The 25,186-nt window shown below is 40.8% G+C and overlaps 2 protein-coding genes across 4 annotated transcripts in view; both read left to right on the top strand.

Annotated features, from left to right (window-relative positions):
• Window positions 1–16,539, top strand: part of LOC144755927 (calcium-activated chloride channel regulator 1-like) — a 368,989-nt gene extending 352,450 nt beyond the window's left edge. For both annotated transcript variants that reach the window (XM_078645342.1, XM_078645333.1), the window contains one exon: window positions 15,781–16,539. In XM_078645342.1, coding sequence (XP_078501468.1) covers window positions 15,781–16,253 — 473 coding nt within the window. In that variant the 3' untranslated portion in view covers window positions 16,254–16,539. The remainder of the gene's footprint in view (window positions 1–15,780) is intronic.
• Window positions 16,540–20,250: 3,711 nt separating this feature from the next.
• The window catches only part of LOC144755913 (calcium-activated chloride channel regulator 1-like), a 542,164-nt gene continuing 537,228 nt past the window's right edge, over window positions 20,251–25,186 (top strand). For both annotated transcript variants that reach the window (XM_078645321.1, XM_078645313.1), the window contains exon 1: window positions 20,251–20,264. The gene's annotated coding sequence lies outside the window, so the exon portion shown is untranslated. The remainder of the gene's footprint in view (window positions 20,265–25,186) is intronic.

The following is a 25,186-nucleotide window of genomic DNA, read 5'->3' as shown; positions in this document are numbered from 1 at the left end:
TTTTTGTATATTCTATCTCAATTTATGCCATTTAAAAAAATAATTTCCAGCAATCCATCCTTTCACATTGGGCAAGCTCTATGTGAAAGGGCCTGCGTCAGTCTTACACCTGCTGTGAGGCAGGTGCAAAATTTTGACACAAAAGCGTCCTAAAAATGACGCAGTGAAATCTCATAGATTTCACTGCGTCATTTGTACAACCCTTCTTTGCGTCAATACGCCCCCTTTGCATACACTACACCTGACGCACATATAATAAGGCACAGGGCTTTACAAAGTGACGCATCTACCTAAATGCGCCACTTTGTAAATATAGCTCAACAAGGTGCAATTTTTACATCACTGCTGTGTCACAAAAAGTGACGCACCGGCGGCATAAAAGTGACACATGGCCTCATAAATGAGGCCCTCAAGCACACCACAGGGAAAAACAGTGTAAAGAATTGTAGAAAAAAAATAATTTCCAGCAATGCATCCTTTCACATGGAACAATCCCATGACCTTACCTTAAGTAATGTGAGAGATGTTAACATTGTGAGAGTCTACCTTATAAACACACAGCTACGTCAAAGATTGTGCACACAGCTTGTAAATATACACCCTGACAAGAATATGAAATGCCGTGAGAGATCTTATAACTGTGAGAGTCTACCTTATAAACACACAGCTATGTCAAAGATTGCTTTGTCTGCCTTCATATTTACAAGCTGCGTGCACAATCTTTGACATAGCTGTGTATTTATGCATCTCCCCACCATTTCTTATGGGTTTCTATCTGCTATTCCTATCCCTCTCCAGAGATTCACTCCTTCCACCCATGCTACAGGTTGCACAATGTGCTTCAAAAAAATGACCATATTTACAACTCCAATGAAACCATCACACAATTTCTAAACCAGCATTGAATCCAAGCATAAAAAACAATTTATAAAAAAGACTACCTTATAAACATACAGCTAACATTATAGAAAAAGGTAAAAATATCATTCCTTAAATCACAGAGACACACACTATGATACTTGTAAAAAATCTTTAAACTCTCTATCTTTTTTAAAAGATGCATTACTCACCTTTAAAAATGGTTTGGAAGATGTCAAAAAGTGTCAGTCACAGTCAACAGATATTCTTAAGCAGAATCTCTGAACAATGCTTCCTTCACTGAGAGCCTTTCAATAATGGCACAGATTCTTTTTGATTTCAGAGCCATATTCTTGCACATAGCCAATTAAAATTATTCCCCCCCAAATTCAAAACCAAACTACACATTTTAATTGGTTGAAGATTTCAAGACTTTAAAACTCACATAACGTTCACCCATCCCCCCAGTGCTCATTCACCAAGTAACCGTGGTAACTCCCTCTAAAACCAACACAGAGTTCACAATTTCATTTTACTATGTTGCAAAAAAATCCATCAAGCCTGCTTGACCTCTCAATCTACTAGCTAATAAAATGCAATGTTTCTTTAAATGACTTTTTCTCAAACATTGAAATGACTTCTTACAAAAAAAAACATGCAGCCTAATTTTCAGTGGAGATTTTTAAGAAAGCTCCAATCACATCTACTTATTCATCTTCACTAATTCTCAAACACTTTTTTTCATAATCAAACTGCCATTTTATTTCCGCAACTCATCTGACTAGAAGCACACCTACCTTCACACACCTATCTTCAAAATGACAAAAGTCTGGTTTGTGGGGCATAGCTATGTCCACTGGGCTGAAAAATATGCAACTAACAGAGGTATTTACAACCTTGATTTACCAAATGTAGACATTGTATGGATTGGACAAAGAGGATTGAGAAGTCACCAATTGATACTATTGGTAAAATCCTTTATGCATTTACCACACCCTGACCTTATAATTGTGCTCTGTGGTGGAAACGATTTAGGCACATTGAGTGGGGTAGGTCTGGAAATGCTTTTAAAGGACATCTTTGGGCAATTGATGTCACTTTTTCCAAAAACTGCCTTGGTATTCTCTAATATATGCCAAAGGCAAAAATGGAACTGGTCCAACCATCGTTGTCCACAGATTGAGAAAGCAAGGAAACATGTAAATAAATCTGTTTCTGCTTATATGAGAGACTATGGTATGGGTTCCATTTACCACAACAACTTGCGTTACAACATGCAAGACATCTATAGGAGAGATGGTGTTCATTTTACAGATGAGGGGAATAGAGTTTTCCTCTTGAATATAAGACTCTGCATTGGTACCTACTTGTAGGTACAAAAAACACCCCCTCAACACAACAGCTCTTTTCAGAGCTCACTTACCTCTAAACACTGTACATTATTTTTTTACTCTACTTTTTTACACTGTTTTTCCCCGTGGTGCGCTCCCGGGCGCGCGTACCGGAGAGCGCACCGACAAGCACAGCCAGCACTTACCCCTCGAAAAACCCCCCAAAAAACCACGTTTTTTTGCCCTTCAGGGTCCTTCTAGGCCCGCGTCAGAAAAACTAGAGAGTCAGGGGGTGTCTACTCTGCCCCCTTTTAATTATATCCCCCTTTCTTTTTTCACCTCTTGTGTCTCGATTCTACCGAGACACAAGATGGCGGACTCTCTGGACTGTTTAGAATGTTGACAGACACCCGACAGCCAATCAGCTTTCCGCTCGCTCACTCCGTAGCGCGCCGGGTGCGCTCCCCAGTACGCGTACCTGGGAGCGCTCGGAGCGCGCCTATAGATATATATGTGTTTTTTAACTTAATTTTCAAAAAAAACACTGGAGCAATTTTCAGCAAACATAGCAAAGGCACATCTGTGTACCAGTCCCTACAATTTTGCCAAGTTTGGCGTAATTCCGTTCAGCGGTTCGGGCTGTAGACTTGTCAGACCGTCCTATGGAAATTAACATGGGGAAAACATGTTTTGGGACCCCCCTTTTTTCTCAGCCCTCACTTCACGAATCCCCCCGAAACTTTCAGGGAAGGAGCGGAGCGCAGCGAGACCATTTTAAGGTAAATTACAGGCAGATCCCTCAACCGGCGCCAAAGTTATTCCTAATAGAATGTTGCGGATTTCCTATGAAAAACAATCCTAACTATAACTACCTACTGGCGACCGCCAGTAGGTAATATCTATATATGTCCAAAGATAGTATACACATAAATGTTGAGCACAGAACACGTCAGCTGTAGATCAACATATAACATGTCTTCTTTACATAGCTTTGAAGATACAGGGAATTTCACATAGTATATATGATATCTACTGTTACACTACTAATAACTTCCGACACTATTTCTCCATGAGGAGCATATAATATGTAAAAAGTAAGTAACAAAAATAAATATAGATATTTCTCATTGTAGCACCTCCCCAGGGAATGCATAGCATATGGATGCATCCCCGTGTTTAACTGTGTTGGTAAATCAAGAAATGCAACAAAATCTATGTGTGTATGCATGGGAAAACTCACATTCCACCCTTGGACTCCTTCCCAGGGCAGAGTAACGCAAGGCAGCAACTTGCACACCCATGTGTTACTCCAGATTTGCCAAACCACACAAGCCCATGCAAGGTGGCCTTGCGTGGCTTGGTAAATTTGATTTATGGAATTTGTTACCCTTTTGTCACTTTGCAAAACGCAAGGACAACGCACAGTTATCATAAATCTAGCCCTCTGTGTTGATACTTATTAGTCTTGTGTAATCATTATTGTGAAACATTGACATTTTGTTTCCTTATGGAACAGGTATTTTCCCAATTTATCACTTACACATCCAAAATGTCACAAAACTGTGTGTCATAATGATATGATGTGTGCGATTATGTTAGGTCTAAAAAGCACCCATCCGCTAACAGCAGCACACCTATGGACTGAGGGCCAGATTTATCAAGAAATTGCATTGCTCTTGCGTCACGCAGGGTGTTGCAAGTGTAACGCAAGCGTTCTAGGTGACTTGCCAAGTAATACAAGAAGTTCATGGGATAAGGAGGAAGGGAAATGTTTAAAAACCCTTCTCTCTTTATCCAACTCATCAATGATACAGGCCATTAGGGTAGAACTAGATTGGCCAGCATGAAACATACAAGTCCAGGTAAATCTATGTAGATTTAGGAAATGCTTAAGATCAGGAGAGGAGGAGAAAGTGTCTTGCTGGGGCAGGAGGGAGATCCAACAGAGTGAATTAACCCCTTCGGTGCTCATGACGGAACGGTTCCGTCATGAGCTACGGTTGAGCTGTGCTCATGACTGAACCGTTCCGTCATGACCACGCCCGTTTTCATTAGGGCTCAGCACCGGGGGGAAAAGCGGCCGCACGCAAGGGGTTAAATTGGGCAAAAGCTTCCAGAAAGAATCTCCTCTCCATTTGGGAATCCTTAAAAGTAAAAATTGACCCAGAGTCACTATGTATTGAAGAATGGAAGAGTGTTCTAAAAATCTTGGGAAATGAAAAATCGAAACAAAATCAACATGAATTACCTGAAACAAAAAGGGTCTGTGCATTTTATGTTAAATAGCTGGAGTAATGATAATTGGTATCCGTATTTAGATACAGCACCGAATCACTGGTTGAGATTGGAATTACTAAATGTGAGAATAGGCATTAATCCTGCACGGTCAAATGAGAAAATAAAAAATATATTAACGGATAATACTGGTAAATGTACATGCAGGATTGGTTCAAAATGTTCTTGTGTTCATATTTTAATAGATTGCCAAAAATTGTTATCTGTGCGACGCTTGATTTTAAGGCCAATTTAAAAAAAATATGGAATAAGGTCAAGGATTCAAGCAATTGAGCTTCTTACGGACATGCAGTTTTTGCACATTGCAATTGCCTTGGCGAAGTTTGTCCAAGAAGCCAAAAGATTTCTCATGAATTAAGGAAATGGTAAGAAGGGCCCATGGAGGGACAATCAGAGTTAAATTGAATGATTGGAAATATAATATGTATTTTTTTTTCTTTTAAATATTGAATTTTTAGGGATCTTGGTTGGAGTTCAGCATGGTATTACAAAAACAAGTACATTTATATTATACATATTGATAGTTAAATAACAAAAGAATTATGTTTTAAATATGTATAGACTGCTTATATATGTGAATTACTCAGCTACATATTATTTATTCACGGTCTATGTACTTTGCTGACATAGAGTCATTAAGTAGTACAATTTTTAGTGGCAGCAACCAATGAATCTAAAAGTATATGTAGGAATCAACATACAGAGGCATCAATTCTAGCATGATTTGATTATCCTTGCATAATAAAAGGTGAGGCAAGACAATGCAATCTTTAAGAAAGATTTACATTTCCACCCAAGTCCACATTGCATTGCACTTCATGACTTGGTTATTCCAGGATAATGAAGGCTAGGCCAAGTATCTGCCTTTACTTCCTTTGATGGGGAACGGGAGCCACGACTAGATTTTGTGTGTTCCTACACAACCAGCAATGTTTTTGTGATTTATTAGGTTAAATATCAATACCAGCGACAGGTTCACAATGGCACAGATTGTCCAGTAAAAACAGATTTTTTGTTATATCAGTATTAGTCCTATTTTTATAATTTCCAAGTTTGATGCATTCAGCATCACACTTAGTAAGAATGAAAAGCCTATAAGGATTATCTATTTTAGAGACAGTTGGACACTCAGGCATAACAGCTATCCTTGCTGCAAAGCTGGTAGTGTTGGATCATGGTACATGTGCACCTGCATTATCGGGGTAGGCAGCACTGTGTGTACCAGTGCAGGAAGACATCTGGACTACAGCAGGTCTGGATAAAAAGGCCCTTTTATGCCCTCACAATTTGAAGCAGCCCTTGACAGCCAAATATCTTGCTGCATTGTGTTCGTGGCAAAGACAAATCAATCTGCCCCTAAGTGTACAACTCAGTTAATATGTCAATATTTTAAATCACACTTCATTCTATGCTGGACTATGCCAGTTCACTTTACCTGGGGGTTAATAAGGCTGAAATGCTACCTTTGCAGAGGGCTCAAAATGCAGCTGCCAGAACACCACTTGGCCTTCCAAGAACTTGCAATGTGACCAACGCCATTCGCAAACTACCCTGGCTGCCGGTGATGAAATGCATTGAGTTCAAGGCCCTCTGCACTGCTAATAAAATCATGAATCTTTCTTCCACAGATATCCTAACGAGCCTTCTCTCACCCTACATACCTACTCGCCAGCTACGTCGCATGGGTCAGCGTCTGACAGTTGTCCCTCTGGTGAGGAGGGAGCGTGCAGGAGGACGCTCTTTCCGCGTCCTAGTGGCAAAACTCTGGAACTTCCTCCCATTGCACTTCTGCAGCATTACCAACTACATGGTATTTCACAAAGCCATTAAAACTCATCTTTTTTCCTGTACTACAGGCTCTGTTCTTCTCAGTATCTTCCCCACTACTGCTCTATCAAACCTGTAACGTAACATAACAAAACATTTGATACATGCGTTGATTGTTTTCATCAGCACCATTCAAATTTACCTCTTTCAGTTCCTGAAAAACTTTATTGATCCATGCATGTTTATTGAAAATGCATACAAACATTCAAAATTCAATTTAACAATTGGATGTAATTAAATTAAATGAAATGAACATTTATAAATCACTCTACTACCCAATGGTGTCTATGCCCTGCATCTCAAACGCAAAAAAGGAGACCTGAAACAGAAAACAGACAGAAACATTAGCAGTAAGAAACTACTGAATGAAAAGGCAGGTTTTAAGGGCTTTTTGGAAGGAAAGCAGACTGTCTTGTTCTTGACATCCCGCGGAATGATGCGTCACAGTCCAGCTATGCAAACTATAAAGCTCCTGCCTCCCCAGTTGGATCTTCTGATTTTAGCTATCACAAGATTAAACGTACCATTGAAAACGTTGCTTGAGGTAGTCAGGTCCCAAGTTATGCAATGCTTTAAAACTCATACAAAGGCCATAAATGTGATTCTTTTTTTAATGAGAAGCCAATCTAGTTGGGGGAAAATGTGCAACACCGATGGATGTTTGTGAATGGCCAGGAGAACCTAGGCATCTGTAGAGTCTGTAATTTGTTTGACTCTTTTCTGAATGTTGGAGACAAGCGCGCTACAGTAGCCCATTTTGGACATGAAGTGGGTTAAAAGGAAAGACTTTCCTAGGAGTTTTAAGCATGAAAAAACAGGCTAAGGTACATGAAGTTGTAATATCAGTAAAAGGATACATACTTTCAGGCTCCTCAATCTCCAGCCCCATAAGTTCAGTACATCAGCAGCCAGAGACACTTTCTGGTACAACATTATTTACATCACCTTACTTTCAACTTTCTATGTGTGTAGTCTTATGCATCACACTTTGAAAGCATACATTGAGGAGAAAACTCACATTTTATATATACATTTCAAATTCCATTATTAGGTCTGCAAAAAATCAGAAAGAGACTGGAGAAAAAACGTTGATCACATTAAAAAAAAGCAAATATAAACAGACCATTCTGAACTACAAAAAGGCACTTAAAATCGCCCAAGCTAAATATTTCGAGGAAATACTCAACTCATCTACCAACACATCAAGGGAAACGTTTCAAGTTGCTAGAAAACTTCTCAAAACACCGGATCCCCCCTTTAGTAGAACCATCAGCCAATAGATGCAATGAATTGGCAGAATTCTTTGATTCAAAGATTAAAAATATCCTCAATTCTCTTCCACCTCAAACGGCGGACGCCCCCCCTACCCCTAATTCGTTCAATTTTACACCTCAGGCTTCAGCATATGAACTGTCTCACTTCACCCCCTTGACAACTGACACTTTATCCTCAATATTGTCCTCAATTAAAAGTGGATCACCTACTGACCCCGTACCTTTTAATATCCTAAAGTTGGCTGAGCCCACCATCCTTCCTTACATGCAAAAACTAATTAATATCTCACTTACCAGTGGCGTTGTTCCACCTAGTTGGAAAAAAGCAATTGTCAAAGCCCTCATTAAAAAATCGCATTTGGACCCACGAGAACTAGCCAACTTTCGGCCGATCTCCCTGCTCCCAGGTATCAGCAAAGTTGCCGAGAAATACGTCAATCGACAACTTTCCGACTACCTTGAAACCAACGGTGTCCTGGAGCCGTCCCAGACGGGATACAGGCCTGGCCAGAGCACAGAAACGGCGATATTGGCAGTTGTCGAAGAGGCAAGAAAAATCATGGACTCAGGAGGATCAGTGGCAGTGATCCTCCTGGATCTGAGTGCGGCCTTCGACACCGTCAACCACTCGACTCTGGTCCATAGGCTCAGAGATCTTGGTATCATAGGAACGGCCCTGTCCTGGTTGGAATCCTTCCTTAATGAGAGGACTTTCCAGGTAGCAGATGGTAACTTCGCTTCCAGGCCCACGGCTATCAGTTGTGGGGTCCCTCAGGGTTCGTCCCTGAGCCCGACCCTTTTTAATGTATACATGTCCCCCCTTGAAAAGATCGTCACCCCTTTTGGCATCAAGCTCTTAACATACGCTGACGATACTCAACTGGTAGTCTCTTTAAGTCAGCAAGACCAATCCCTTACCAATCTTTCCAACTGCCTTAGCGACATAACGAAATGGATGAACATCTCACATCTCAAACTAAATAATGACAAAACAGAGATAATGGTTCTAGGCAACCAATCACTTTACCAACCTAAATCCCTGTCGCCACCTTGCATGGGCACACCTCCTAATCCAAAGAAGGAAATCAAGAGTCTAGGAATATGGCTAGATGAAGGCCTTAACTTTTTCACTCAAGCAAGGAAAACTGCTGGTGTGTGCCATGGTCTTCTACGAACCGCGAGGAAAATTTTACCTCTACTTCCAACTCAATCCCAAAAACTCTTGATTCACGGACTAGTGTTATCCCGCCTGGACTATGGCAATGCCCTCTATCTGGGGGCCCCGAAAAAAGCAATATCAAAGCTTCAGATAGTACAAAATACTGCAGCCCGACTTCTTACAGGAACCCATCGTCGCTGCTCGGCCAAACCAGCTCTGAATGCCTTGCATTGGTTGCCCATCCAGGAAATAATACAATTTAAGGCACTCTGCACGACACATAAAATACTGCATGGGAAGGCTCCACCCATCCTAAAAAACTTTATTATCCCCCACACTACTAAGAGGACACTGCGTTCGACCAACTGCAACCTGGCTTCCATACCCAGAATTAAGAAAGCCCGCTCTGGAGGTCGACTCTTTTCATATAACGCCTCCAAGCTATGGAACGGACTACCACCAGACATTAGAGCCCAGCCCAACCTACTCGCATTCCGCAGAGCACTCAAGACTTGGCTGTTCCCGTAATGCCTCCCTCGCACTTGGTTTCTGTGTCATCAGCGCTGGGACGCATACGGGCAGCCATGCGCTTTATAAATCTGTAAAATAAATAAATAAATAAATAAATAAGTTGTTGGATTTGTGCACAGCCCCAGTACTACAAGTATTTGTTAATCTGGAAATACCTAATAATTACATTTCTTCATGCATATTCACATAAATGCTTCAGTCATAACACAACTAATACGTATGTAATGTAAATTGAGCCACTACAAGCAGGTGTCATGAGTCACTATATTTTACATTGACACACAGGCTCTTATCTCTGATTACATATACCCCAGAAAGCACGCGCTCACATGAGGAATGTGCTCAAGGTAAAATAACATTTGTACTGTTCCTGTACACTTTTACAAATGGAGTTTAACCATTTTGCAGTAATTGCTGATATTATTATTGTTATCTGGACATGTGTTGGCTTAGTCCCTTTGTTGACACTCAGACTATACTTACTACCAGTGCCTCATGCACAACATTCTTCCTTTCCGTTGTTGAAAGCTCTGAATCTGATGGTATGCAAAATTTCAATTCTGCACACATTCATGGGTACTCTGTACATTGATGTTGACGCTGTTTTTTGTTCAAATCTTTTTATTGACATGTTGCACATTTTAAGCATACAAACAAAGCAGTGCTCGTGCTGCGTCAAGAGGTGGTTGCCAACAGTACAGTGTCTAGTAGCCAAGAGTAAAGGAAGAGACAGATGAGTGTATCACAGTGACCACAAGAGGTCTTAGGGCAGTGTCTATAGACAAGGCGTATCGATGTCAATGAGTCTTCCCACCGGAAGGCATGCATGTGAACAGTTCAGATATAGTGCAGTTTGAACCAAAGTGGGGACACAGGGTACAACAAAAGGAGGACAACGTAATTAATGGAAGGGTAAGGGATTCGCTTGAGACTTGCTGCTGTGTCTAGTGTAGCCGGGGGAGGGGGGGCAGATCCATCAGGACCCAATGACAATGAAGTTCTGAAACAGAAAGATCATATCAGTCTGGGTTGATTTTGATGTTGTTTACAAGGGTGGCATAAATATGGGCCAGTGCCCAAATTAAGACCAGGAAAAATCTGGTCTTACCCTGGCACAACAAGGAAACATGTTTAATTTCTCCTTCTTTTTGCTGCACTATGGTGCAAGGGTGCCTGCATTGGCGCTAGGCAGCTAAATTTAGCGCCAGCACAGGGGAAACTGCAGCGCTGCACCATATTCTTGTAAATATAGTGCAGCCCTGCGTTTCTTAAGTGACGGAGCGTGTCGTTAGCCTTCTTGGTTTAACGACACGCTTCACCACTTTCCTTGTACAAATGCCCCTTGGGTGTCCTAAATTAGCTCTATATATATATACCATGTGTATCTACATGGATTATTCATACTCTTAAGTGCCTCAACTAGTGTGTGTATAAGTTGTTCATTACAAGTCATGAGTCAATGGCTGATACAATACCCCTTATATGAAAATGTTACTGCATTATGAGTAAGTAGACTATTTTTGACCATCACATTATGTGTAATACATGATCTGTGCAGTGTTTTAGTATGGAAACTCCATGTGTAGACTCACAAACTTCATCTGCCATCATGTGTAACTGTTATGGCCATTGTGCATTACTCAGAATTGTAGACTAGTATCATGGACCAGCTATTTTGATAATGGCAGTGTGACACGATATCATCTATATTACTGTGATGATATTAGGTTTGGAGTAATTATTAGCTGTACACAAGTTGTTGTGTCTTAAGTTCCTCTACTCACGTATAATCATACATCCACAGATTACACTTCTTTGCCATGTTCATGATTCGGATGTCTGACATCGCAAAGTTAACACTCCACACGCTTTTAATATCATATATTTATAACATCAATTAAATATATTTATCTCTGTCAGTGTTTTTTTTAAATACTTAGAAAAAAACTATAGTTTGCCATTCACACAAATAAAACCCATTGCTTTGTATATCTTGTTTTTAACCCCTTTGCTGCTAGGCCTTCCCCTGTGCGAAGTCCTTTTTTTGCTATTTGGGGTAGTTCACGCTTAGGCCCCCGTAACTTTTTGTCCACATTAGGTATACACAACAAACTTGTGTCCTTTTCTTCCAATATCCTTAGGTTTACAAATGTACTCCGACTTTTTGGATTCCTCAGGAGGGAACCGAGAAATTGGCCAAAATACAACAAATGTTTTAGGAAAAATGGGAGGGCTGCAGAAGAAAGCATCTGTTTTTCCCCCCTTCTAAAGGTATCAACAAAGGGTTTGTGGTGTTACAATCACCATCTTCCCAGCTTTCAGGAAAAGACAGACTTTGTCAGAAAACCAACAATTTCTACACAGTTTTTGCATTTTACTGGGACATAGCCTATTCTTCCTGCTTTCAAGCTCCTTCCAATTAGTGGTAGAAATGGGTGTAAAAGCAATAATGGATCCCATAAAACTCTACATTTCTGAAACGTAGACAAAATACTGAATTCAGTAAGAGGTAATTTGTGTAGATCCTTTACTGTTTTTCTATAGAACACTACAATTAACATAAATAAATATTGAAATTGAGTTGGAAAAAACTGCCATTTGTGCTAACGTTTTCACCTGTAACTGAACTACCACACAGCATTTGCCTTGGTCTCCCAATAAAAATGATACCTCACTTGTTTGGCCGTCCAATGCAGAATCACCTAACAACGTATTTTGTTTTTAATATAGCACTTAGAGTTCACTGTGCTATCCCCTCAATCCCTATGTTTTGGCCCTATCCAGTCGCAGGCCCTTGAACCACCCACACAAGTGAGGTATCATTTTACTCAGGAGACTGAGGGAAATGCTGAGTGGTAGGACATTTGTGCCAGTGCGGTGATCACAGACTGAAATATGGGGAAAATGTGTTTTTTAGCTATTTTTGAGGTTTGCTGGGGATTTTGGGTAGAAAGACATTGGGGAATCCATGTAAGTCACACCTCCTTGGACTCCCCTGGGTGTTTAGTTTTCCGAAATGTGTGGGTTTGGTAGGTTTCCTTATATGTCCGCCGAGCCCTGGACCAAAAACGCATGTGCCCCCTTTGCAAAACCAGGTCATTTTGTGAAAGATAATTTTGGGCCCTTCCCTGCTGCGGGTACTTGGCCCACCCACACAACTGAGGTAAAATTTTTATCGGGAACACTGGGTGGTAGGAAATTTGTGTCAGCCGAGTGATCCCACAACTTTCCCACACAGAAATGTGAGAAGAATTTGATTTTCTTCAGCTAAATCTGAGGTTTGCAGGGGATTCTGGGTTGGAAAACGTTGGAGGTTCCACCCAAGCCAAACCTCCGTGGACCTGCCTGGGTGTGTACTTTTCAGATTTCTGGGCTTGGTAGGTTTCCCTAGATGGCAGCTGAGCCCAGGACCAAAAATGCAGGTTCTTCTTACCCGTCACAAGACGTCCTGGTTTTGCAAGGGGCAAACAGTACCTCTCCCAGGTGTTTCAGTGCTGGAGGGGGGCTGAGATATCCCCATGAGCACCGAAGCAATGAAACGAGCCAATCAGCTAATTTTAGCTTCAGTTTCTTATGTCATGATGTCAGCGTGCCATGTGTGTGATCATCATTGCATATGAAAAAAAATTACTCGGGAGGATGGGAAAGCTCTTCTCCCCCTCCTGAGGCAAAAATAAAAAAAAGAAATCCCTCTGCTGTTTGCAGGAGAGGGAGTTCGGTCATGAACACATGAGCTCTGGTGCTCATGACCGAACCATTCCTTCCTGACATCCGAAAGGGTTCAACATCCATGTTGATTAACATTCCACAATTAGCTAAAAGGTTTTTGTTTAAATTGTATTTTTTTATGCAAACATATGTGCCACTACATTGTCTCATATGATACAGCATGTCATTGAGTGCACAATTTCTGATTAAGGTTCATCATCCTCACTGTCACGGTCTCATTGGACATTATAATTTACACATATGTTTTGCAATATATCACATATAAGAATAATTTTGCACACCAGTGGTGGTGTGTTGAGCCATCTTCCACCTGATTGATCAAGGCAACAAAAGCCAGATTTAAGTACCCCAAACATCCTTCCAACAACATAGCAGGCATTGTACTGCTTCAGACCATCATTCTGTGCAGTTGTGAAGGACGGTCATCATGCATGGCTGTTGCTCACAGCCTTTATCACCTGATTTGAAATATTAACAAACATATTAGAAGTATTTGTGAACTTACATGTGCATGATGGAATTATGATATATGTTGATATATGTTGAACAAGAATGAAGCAAGTGTACATTTGAAGGTTAACACTTAATAATTTAATGTCGACGTCGTTGGAAATAATGCCTGTTTTACACAAATGGTTTATTTTCAGTGTAAAATGAAATACTATTCAACATCCATAGTTAAATGTGACAAAGGAAATGGAGATAATGGCGATCACAATGCTGGTATGGTGGTGTTGTCCTCCCACACCGTGAAATCACACAGAAAAATTACTTTGTTAGTTGTGCTGCATTGCACGTGACAGTAGTAAACTTGACACCTGATAGTGGAGTTTTGGCTATCTGATTTGTTTCAATGCATGCACTATGTGTACATTCAACTACTTATTTATTCTACATTTGGGAATGATACCTTGTATTTAAGCAAAGAGACAGGATTAATTATATTTTTATAACTTACCAATCAGAAGCCTATTTCCATATCTTCCATCCTCACAATGCTCATTGATGGTACTGTGCATATTCATCATAGGCTCTTCCTGGGTAATTTGCTAGGACATTAGTCAACTGTCCATTATGATCCAAAATTGCCAGCACATTGAAGGAGTAATTGAGCTTGCGATTTCTGAAAATATGTGCAGTAGCTGTAGTTGGCACCAATTGCACATGGGCGCAATCTATAGCACCAAGCACATGAGGGAATCCCCCAATGTCATACAAACCTTGCCTGGGGGGTAGTTCTTGTTGGCTATTTTAAAAAATGCTAGGTAAGGCTGTGTACGTTTGATGACGGCATCCAACACAGATGATAGGAATGGATGAAAGGCTCCCTGTGAAAATGCCAGCCAACATTGCAGATGTCGATTGGAATGATTCACAGCCCAACATGTGTAGGACTGCCATCAATTTGGCATGCAGTGAGATTGCATTGGTCCTTCTAGCAGCTGGTTGAAGACTTGGAGAGATCTTTTGCAACAACCCAAGGATGCCCTCCTTCCTTAATCTGCATAATTGGATCACCTCCTCCTCCCTAAGATCAATGAGGGTGAGCCTTTGTTGGAATATGCTCCCCTTCCTCCTTCGCTGTCGCTTTTGTCTTCTCAGACCAACTCCCAATTGCAAAATAATTGCCTCCATGGCATAGATGAACTTGCCAGAGAGTTTTGTGATGGAGATCTTTTTGTACTGCTGCCCTTGCATCATTGGTTGCACCTGCATTGGCGATATGCAGCATTCTGATGCATTTCCATTGTTGTGTTACACTGCATGAAGATGCGTCATGCAGCGGTATATTGATAAATCCCACTGTGTTATGGTTGCATTGGATTTTGCATGGGAATGCCTACCTTGCACATATTTATTCCTGTGTGATGCAGGGCAACAAAGCGCAGCACTTGCACCAGGTAAGTAACTAAAAATGACACAGGAAGCCTCCTGCATCACTTGATAAATCAAACTTAAGGATTGAGTTGCCCTTGAGCCACCCTGCGTGACTCAAGACCAACCCAATCCTTTGATAAATCTGCCCCTTAGGAATGCATGCCCTACATATACCTGGTCACAATAGTTTTGGTGAACGCTGTGCAGGTAATTGTACATTGCTATTTTGTACATTGTAACATCAAAAGTTATTACAAGTCATATATTCTAGAATTCAAGATTATTGATAAATTGCTCGGGTAGAGATAGGAAAATTATCTTAAGTCACCAACAAAGTGCATGGATATCATACCTGATATTGATGCATGCATACTTTGCAGTTGAATATATGTCAATAGCCAACAAATTCCAAGGTAAGTATGTGTTTAAGTAAAATGCATGTTATGTTCCTTTTCTCGTCCATTTCTCAACATTTGTCGTATTCCAGTCCTTAGTATTCAACTGCATACTGTACATGGCACATGGCCAAGTACCATGGGATATCATTTTATCACATTTGCCTGATGGGTACAAATATGAAAAGTGACCACTCTTTCTTCAGAATAATTTCTCTTAGTAAAAAGGAAATGGTACACATTCAATACAATAGTAAAGAAAGAAAAGCAAATTATATATTCAAAAGTATAATCTTGCTGAACTACTGTTTTGATAAAAAAAATCAAATACAGCTATTTAATTGAATGCGGTTTCTTTGTTTGCCGGTGCACTTTGATGTTAATTTTTTCATCACCTTATGTTTAGGTCAAAAAAAATATAGCTGCACTTCTTCATATTGTAATAACCTGTTTAATCATTTAAGAACAAATGAATAATGACAGATTTCCTTTTTTGTCTCCAGCATCTACCTATGAAATCCGAATGAATGAAAGTCCACGGAAGCTTGAAAACAATTTTGTAAATGCTACGTCTTTCAACATTTCGACTCTAACACCTCAACTTGCAGGCTCCAGAGAAACATTTATGTTTCCACTCAAGGATATCCCTGTAGGAAATACCTCATCTCTCTATTTTGCAATATGTACCATTGACAAATCCTCCCTTCGATCAGAAGTCTCAAATCTAGTGAGAGCCAACATGTGGGTTCCAGCATTTGCGATTATGGAAAGTGTCTCAAATGACAAGGGTTCAAATGAGATGTTTGTCGTAATTGGTTCCATCACAGCAAGTTGTTTTGTTATTAGTGCACTTATATATATTTTGAATAAAGCTTCTTCTCTTCAAACTCAGAGGCATATATGTAGTCGTGAAAGGATGCAACTGTCACGCAAAATTGATGTGATAGAGGAAACTGATGAAGTCGTAATTCAGTAGCCAGTAAATTTCAATTGGTGGACAATACGCTATGACATGTGGAAATTAAACCATGAAGAAAAAAAGACTAGTTAACATATTATTAAATTCATATTTGATGTATAAAGTAAGAGATTAAAAGGCACCATCAACGCAACTCATACTGTCTAATTGCAGTGAATTAAATTGCATAATTTTCCATTAGGGTTTTCATTAAGAATATGTTTGTTTGATCAAGTGGTTTAGTAGCTTACCCATTTAATTGATGATTTGTTAAAAGGAGAGTAATAAAACACTATTAATACATCATCTGTTTCTTGTTAGTCAGGTCCCTTTTTCTGTCCGTCATTATCGTTGATAGCACCTTAAAATAAAGCAGATGGCACAATATTTTGGCTCAATAAACATTATGAATTTAAATAAATAAGCAATATTTGCTTTATTATATCTCCATTGTTTTGGAGTGTAGGAAGAATTGGAGCACACATCATAATCAACTAGATAACTTGTCTCCTGTAGACTAGAATTCTGACAATTTTACTAACTAGTATTTCACTAATCCCTGATTGTGAATAAAAGTTGATTGATCTGTTTTGTCCCTTTTGTACAATTGAAGAGCTGTCTCCAGGTTAGGGAAATGTACAATTAAATGACAATAGGAGAGACTGTTAAATATGTGTGGCAGAATAGTACCATAGGGTGTAAATTACCAGCAACACATAAAAAGAGAAAGAAAATGCATTCTGACTACATGCATATTCTACAGTGTTAGGATGTAATTGATGCTTAAAAATGCCTGTGGTAGTTTAGAGTTTGGCAGACAGGGTACTCTGTTGCAAATGTGAGGGATTACCCTGCTCACCGAACTTCAGTCCACACTCATCACGTGTACAGACGGGGCGTCCTTAGGTTTTCTGTCAATGGAGCCCTCATTTACTCTGTGGATTGAAAACTTACTCCATTAGCCGGACAAAATCGTTTCTTTGGAGTAAGGACATTACACCCTAATTAGGTTGGACAATGCAATATCTTTTTTCCAGTCCAACATCACCAGGATAAACTTGGGAATGAAGCACAGAAAAAAGAAATTTTCCCCCCTATCCTGGGAGAAAACTCCCAGTGTGTGGGGAGTCGTTTATGTGTTGTTTTTCTGAAACAAACTCCCACTTCGGGAACTAGTTTCTGAAAAACAAAAACTTTTGAAACGTTTGGTGAATGGACCTCAGAATCGATGACAGTCATCCACCAAACATTTAGACATTGAAAGGAACAACTTTAATAGCTGTTACTTTCAATGTGCAGAGTTAACCACTGGGCTTGCAATCATCTCTAAATATGACGGATGGAAGTCCATCAGGACGGCTGAGGTAATATTCTCTGGACTGTCCTGAAGGACAGAATGCCATCCGTCAAATGCTAAAACAACCCTGTCCTTATGAGATATGATGTAAAGTTACAGTGTACAACACCAAAAAACAGTAGCATTACACACTTCAAAGACCATTGGAATAAAAAGAAATTTTTGAACATCAGAACCAATAACCATATTAATGAATTGTGTGAATTCCCTTAGTAAAAGAAGCAAGTCAATGGAAACATTTCCAAATTACATTTAAAATTGTCTTCATGGCAGGCATGTAGTTTGTGTGGTTTTAAGCTGTTATTTTCATTTTTTTATTGAGCACTGTGATTTAAACCTGCAATGATACATTCTATAGAATGTGGTACACAGCATTCAAGAATTGCAAGAGGGGCATACTTTTCTCAAAGAGGCAATGGAGGGGCAAGGGTAGGTAGTGGGGAAAAAATTAAAAACAAAGATGGTAACCACAAGTTCATGTATAGTCATAGAAAGTTCTCTTTTACTTTAGGAGAATAAGATGTAAGACTCTGTGAGATATGTTTACATAAATTCAGATGTTCTACCCAATTGTTTTGAGGCAAATGTATTTATTTTACAAGATAGCTATCACGGGTCTTATATTTCAATAAGATTGTATTTGTGAATTTTCAGGATCAAGACTGAATCCAAGACACGATTCAGCAGGTCACTTATGTAAACTCTCGCCCATATTCTTAGAAATATATCCTTGCTAATAAGCTTGGTAGGTGTCTTTGTGTTATCGGAAAATGTAATGGCCATCTACTCAATCTTACAGTTTCTGCATGACCTGAGGTGCATTACAGGACATCCAGCCTGGACTGCTAGAGGAACATCAAGCTCATTCGTAAGAGAGACATCCAGTTCAGGATGTGAGAGGCACATCCAGTCTGGGATGGAAGAGGTTTCTTAGCCCACACTGGTTTAATCAGTATCCTCTATGATGTGCTTTCCATATTCTGTACCTTTTCTATTGGGTATTTAGGACCTATGTTCTTTCTTACCTTTAGGGATAAGGCAAGCTGGCATGTTATGCTATGATTTTTCTCGTTTCAAGAGAGTTTGGTTTAGATAGGTGACTATGCTGTCTACTTGCTGAGATATAGAACTTTGTATATGCCAATAAAATACATTAAATAAAAGATTACTTATGTTATGCAATTAATTTGCAAAATACCAACATGCTACAATTAGTTCCAACCTAACTTTTAATCATGGCTAGTAATTAAATCCAAACTAACCTTCATTATAATTTCCGGTGGTCTGGAAGTTGCTGTTCCTATGGACGCTGTCTGTGTCATTGAGCAGCAATAGAGGTGCTGTCACTGAGTCTTTGACGACTGACGGCCCTTGGGTAACTGACAGTGGTGGAGATTAGTTTTCTGTTCGGGTATGTTAAGTACACTGCCATATAACCAATGGAAACAAGAGGTACATTGCAATTGTTGCATCATGTATATAGGCATTCACTGTGAATTGGAAAAAATGCATCTGGTACATGATAATAAAAATGCCTTGCCCAACTCTTTTTTATGATTTAATTTCCCTACACCAAGGAGAAAAAAATTGAAGGACTCAGTATTTCGCCAGATAGACTACCTCAGACTTCCCGACATGCAAACCACTACAGACCTGTTCCCACAGGGGAGTTGTCACAACTTTCATATTCTTCTTATCCTTACCAGACTCGTCACTACTTCCCACACTAACTGAACTCAAGACCCCAACTCATCCTTACAGCCTCACCTTCATTTTGTTCTGCACCTTCCACTGCGCATGCTCTTCCACATGCAAATGTCTACACCTGTCAGAAGAGAGCATCAATTGTATGGTTACTCCATGTCAACATGGAAACCAGTTTCCAGTCCTGGGCTTTTCGTTTATAGCTAATTTGTTCTGGAAACAATAGTTCTGAATAATTTCCGAAGGACCAGTAGACCTCAAATAATGACTTTCAAAAGGACAGCACAGGAATGGAACTTTATCACTCTCATTCAATGGCCTCATCTGTTTACCTGAATCCATATACATTCAAATTTGACAAAGTAATGGCCATACCTTTTAATGGTTAATAAAAGCCAAGGCAACTGCAAAGAAAATATAACATTTTGAATATTTTGAATTTGGGTAAATTATTGAGGCATCTCTGTCCCTATAAAATCCTGTCAAGTTAATGAGTGAACTACCCATCATGACAAGGAAGACCTGTGACGATGCTCTTCGTATATATGGCGCTCAGTAATTACTGATTATCTGAAAGCATGTTGATTACATTTACTGCAGGTAAGCAATGCTGAAATGAATAAGTGCTTTACATGCGATAAAAAATTAAAGCAGATGCCTATTTTCCTGCATTCAGTTTTCTTTGTGCAATTGCTGTGTGTTGGTTAACATATTGAAGTTGGTCTAAAAAATTGCATTAGAAATTATTCACAATTCAGAGAATAAAAAGTGGTTTACTATTAATAAAGAGAACAAGATATTATGTTGATTCAGAGCAGATGGTAGCACGGATTAATCCCACATTATCAATACTTGAACATGCATTCACTTCCCCTGTTGGTTAACTTTTAACTAGTCAGCTGTGCAGAGGTCTATCTGTTATGTGCACCAGGAAATTGTCACAATGTCATACCAGGAGCCGCTTCAAAGTCCTGAGGGCAGCTTTCCTTTTGGTTGAGTTTAGGTGGAAGAAGACGTGGTGATATCAGATACGCGCTCATCCTAATTGAGGCCAGGCTGCAAAGGCCGGCCTTGCAGTGGTGGGAAAGTCTAGCCCTGCTCTGGGCATCGCTGTCCTCGATGCAGACCTCTGAGCAGCGGTGGCTCCTCCGTTAATGCTGAGGAGCGTTGCCCTGCCTGCTGCAAGATCATCCGGAACACAAATTAATTAAATGGTAATAAATACAATTTTATCAATGTGTTCCAGGCTCCCGCTGTTACAGTGTGTGGGCAGCGGGTAGGGCTAATTAGTGCAATTGCACTATTACTTCAGCCCCTGTCAGTGCCCATGTCAGATTGGCCGACTGCCCACAGCCAGCCATGGCCTACACTCCCAGGGTTGGGAAACAGCTGAGGGATTGCAGCCGCAGGCCCCCAGCCTCAAACTGAGTGCTGGGTTAGCCTGGTCAAACCAATCCTGGAGCGAATAGTTGCTTTTGTGTTGTACAAGGGTAGAAGTCCCTCCCTTCCTGCCGAAGGAGAGCTGCAGGACGAAAGGAAGAGGAAGACCTTATTCAGAGCCTGTGTGCCATATATGGTGAGCGTTTTGGGCTTTGCACCCCACAATAAAGTAATGTTGCTGGTCCCCGCTGCCTCTAGTGTGTGGCTCAATGGCTCTGGCTAGGAACACCTGCTTATTGGAATTCGTCAAACAGTACCCGAGGATTGTACTATCATTGAAAATATTAAGTTAACTACCAAAATGCAACAATTGCTACGTGGGATAGTCTTTTCACATTTTCCACAGTATCAAGGGGCATATTATCAAGGGGGTTTATCTCCGCTTTTTTGGCTTTAAAAGCCAAGAAAGCGGAGATAAAATTATCTCCCTATTACCTAGCTGTCGCTAACACCAGTTAGTGACCGCTAGTAGGAGATAGCGACCATCTTGGGCCCCACTTTGCATGTCAGTGATATTTATCACTAATGACATGCAAAGTGGGCGTGCCAAGATGTTAGCGACTGGAAACAGTCGCTAATATCGCTATCTCCTATTACCAACTTTTGGAGATATTCGCGCTAAGCACGAATATCTCCAAAAACTAACACCTGCCCTGAGCAGTTCTTAGCCATGTTATCCAATGGAAGGTGGATAACATGGCTAAGAGCATTAGCTCGGTAATGCATGAATATCGCTGACTTTTCAGCGATATTCATGCATTGCGGCCGTTTTTTATCGCATTTGCGATAAACCTTGATAATAGCAAGGTTTATCTGCGATAATTTCTGACGATGCTTAGCGGTAAAAAATTCGTTGCTAAGCATCGTTAGCGATAAATATCGCTTAACGTTGGTAATATGCCCCCTAGTGTATTATCTTAATCAGGCCTTAAAGTGGGATGGAAAAGTTATGGGGTATTTTAAGGGAGCGTGGCTGTTGTAATTAAGGGTGTGGCTTAAACATGTAAACAACATTTCTCTGATTTCCATAGTGTGGCTCCTGGCTGGGATTTTGGTTTCTCTCTGAGCTTTCTGTTAGCACACCAGCTATATAATACAACTGGCATACATATAAAATGAGCTAGATCTATTAGCTCTGTCTTTGGAGTTTGACTATTTAAGATAAATGAAAGACAATGATTTTTCGCTCCACACCTTGACCACTTGTATATCTTGCACCTCATCTCTTTCCTCTTCAGAACCCTCTTTTCGCTTTCAGCTTAATTCACTTACTTGCATTTCCTTTAATTCACCACCATCAAATACACAATGCACCCATTTGCCTGTAAGCCCTGCATGTTCTTTTTTCTTTCTTCTTGTCAATATTTTGAAAACTGTATACCTTCTTCACACACATTTGCATAAAATCACAATTGCAACTGGAAGAGATGGCCATTGGGTTGTAATTAAAAGATTCCACCGTGGTAGGCAGGAGTCAGTTAGCCAGTTTATGTAGATTTACAAGTTGTAGATTTATTGAACCAGTTATAGCTTAGTTTACAGGTTACAAGTTGCATAGTAAATACCCCACCAGAAGCAGACACTGGCTGAGCAGCAGAGAACGAAGAATCTATGAAGAGAAATGTTAGAAATGAGGGTCTCTAGTTGGCAGAGGTAGGTACCTTTGTCCAAATAGGGACCCTTGCTTCTAGTCAGGGTAAGGGGGATACAAACTTCAGATAACTTCTGCTCACTCCCTGGGTAGCTTGGCACGAACAGACAGGCATATCCCAAAGGCAATGTGTGTGTACTCAAAAACACAGTAATACAGTGATATAACCACAAATGGACACCACACCAGTTTAGAAAAATAAAGGATCTTTATCTAAACTCAACAAGACCATAACGACAAAAATCCAACATACATGTAATAAGAATATGACTTTAAAAAGGTTTCAAACAACTTGGCTCATAGAAAACACTGGATGCGGGATTTCTCTCAAAGTCCTGTAGTTGCGATAAAATTCACAAGGCCAAACAGCCGCAGAGATGGGAAGCGTCGAAAAACAAAGAAAGGCGTCAGTTCCTGAGACCATTGGGAGGCAATGCGACAGTTATGCTGCACACAGGAGAAGTGATGCGTAGAATCCGGTCTGTAGGGGGAAGTGATGCATCGATTCTAAGATGGTTCTGGTCCATCGGTAATGCGTCGGGAAAGCTTGCTGCACAGGTACGATGCGGGGAAATCCGGGATGTCTCGCCGATCAATGCGGCGGCTTTGAGTGACGCTGTGTCAGTTTCTTCTGCCACGATCCCTTAATAAGTCGGTTCTTGCAGCGGCGACAGGCGCTGCCTCGGTTTTGGCAGTGGAGCGGCGATGTGTGGAGATTCTTCCAGCACAGCGGTGCAGCATCAGAAAAACTGCTTTGCTTTTCCAGCTCCCAACAGCAGGAACAACTTCCAGAGGCCAAACAGTCACAGGCACCTCTTGGCAGGTCAGAACTCCCAGCAAGGAAGTTCAGGGGAGCTTGAGGAAGCCCTTGGAGATCTTCCCCAAGCAGAGGGGACACAGCATGTCGTGTATTTCTATAGGTTCTGAATCAGTCCCCCTATTCCTGACCCTATTCTGGTTAAACTAACTATCAAGTTAACTAACAGTCAGCCCATGAGGCAAGAAATCCCCCATGATGCAGATACCGTTATCTGACGCAGTCACACTACGGCACAGGAACGTGTTATCTGATTAGGTCATAACGCTTGAGATCTAATTAGACAAGCGACATTCCTCCAGCCCCTGATAAGGCATACGACGTTCTCATAACAAATCAAACCTATGACAACCTGGATAATCCGTGCGGCCATTGTTTTGATTTCACAGAGAACTTTTGCAAAAGAATGTGCTAACGAGCAAGTCGTATGACATCTTTATTGACGTACCTATGTCCATCCTTACGTCAATCTCGGCACCTTTAAGGTATAAATATTGCCGACCTTGCCCTATGCAAACACACGCGTGGTGACAAGACGGAGCAGCCATACTTGCCGAAGCCGAGAGCAGAAGCAGGCCCCGCTGGCACAGCCCCGCCTTCCTGACGCGCTGAGAGACGCGCTGCTATCTCAAGCCGAGAGACCCAGCACCGGCGTTTCTGGGCAGCCCTCGCAGGCAGCCTGGAATATCGAGAGCAGAGAAAGAGATACCATTCCTCATCCATCCTAAATTCCAGGTACAGAAGTGAATAACCCCTCACAGAGAATTCTTTAGTTATTCACTTGGCAAAAACAAACTTAACTTAAACTGTAACTTTCTATTCCCGCCCACGCATTAGACTTAGGTCAGGTACACGGGGTAGGCGTATTTAGAAACACCAGTTGAGTACGTTTAGTCAAATGTATATGTGTATGTAAATATATTTTAATCATTTTAAACATCATATGGCTCAGAAACCATATCAATGTTTTTACAGTATTATTTTATACTATTGCTTTTAATGTATGCACTTTACTTAACTATAAGTATTGCAATAATATCGATCCATTTCTCATTTATGAGAAAAGAGACTGATCAATAAATAACATCTTTTATTGAACACGCCCGTCTCTTCCTTTTCTCTACATTCTGATGAGACTAAGAATGCACGTACTGACTGAGTAAAATAATTGCCTTGTGCTCACACGACTCTTGAGATTGACTCTTGATTAGGGGAGAGCAAAGTTGTCATGTTCTATGGTTGTCAGAAACTAAATCCCTTCTTGTCTAATCAGGGAAGTTAATCCTTCCTTGAACATTCGAGAAAGTTTCTAGCGAACTCTGAGCTTAGCTGGCAAACCCAAAAATTAAGTCTAGCATCGACAGTAGTAGACCTAGTTAACGTCTGGCCTAGGCCTTTACTGCTGTAGGTACTATTCCAATGCGCAGAGCCTATTGGGAAAATAGGAGCTACACTACAAGCACACAGCAAAGTCCTTCTCCTTTGCTTGGCAGAAACAGCTACTGCAGGCCAACCCCAGACAGCACACAGCAAATGGGCATTACTTCTCCTCAATTTCTCCAGCTCCTCTTCTTGGCAAAGGTTCCTCTTCATTCTAGAAGTAGTCTAAAGTTCTGGGGTTTTAGGTCTAATACTTATACCCTAAAATGTCTTTGTTCTCTTTGTGCCAGGGTCTCTGAGCCCAGTCCAAACCAGTTCTGTGCTCACTGGTGCAGTATGACCACAGGGTGCAGAGACAGCATTGTGCAAGGGAGACTGGCCCTATTCAGGTGCAAGGGAATCTCCTCCCACTACTCTAAATCCAGCCAGGGTCTATTCAGCCCAGCTCTGAGTCATCCAGGAAGGGTCAGGCACACCTCAACCCCCCGCCCCCATGGGCTGTCTACAGTGAATGCACATCACCAGTCCCTCTACAATCAGACAGTCAATAAACAAACAGGCAGGGGCACACAGAATGGTTAAACAAGAAAATGCCTACTTTC

The sequence above is a fragment of the Lissotriton helveticus genome, chromosome 1_1 (genome assembly GCF_964261635.1).
Source record: "Lissotriton helveticus chromosome 1_1, aLisHel1.1, whole genome shotgun sequence".
Taxonomy (NCBI): Eukaryota; Metazoa; Chordata; class Amphibia; order Caudata; family Salamandridae; genus Lissotriton; species Lissotriton helveticus.
This window is presented reverse-complemented; position numbering and strand designations above follow the sequence as displayed.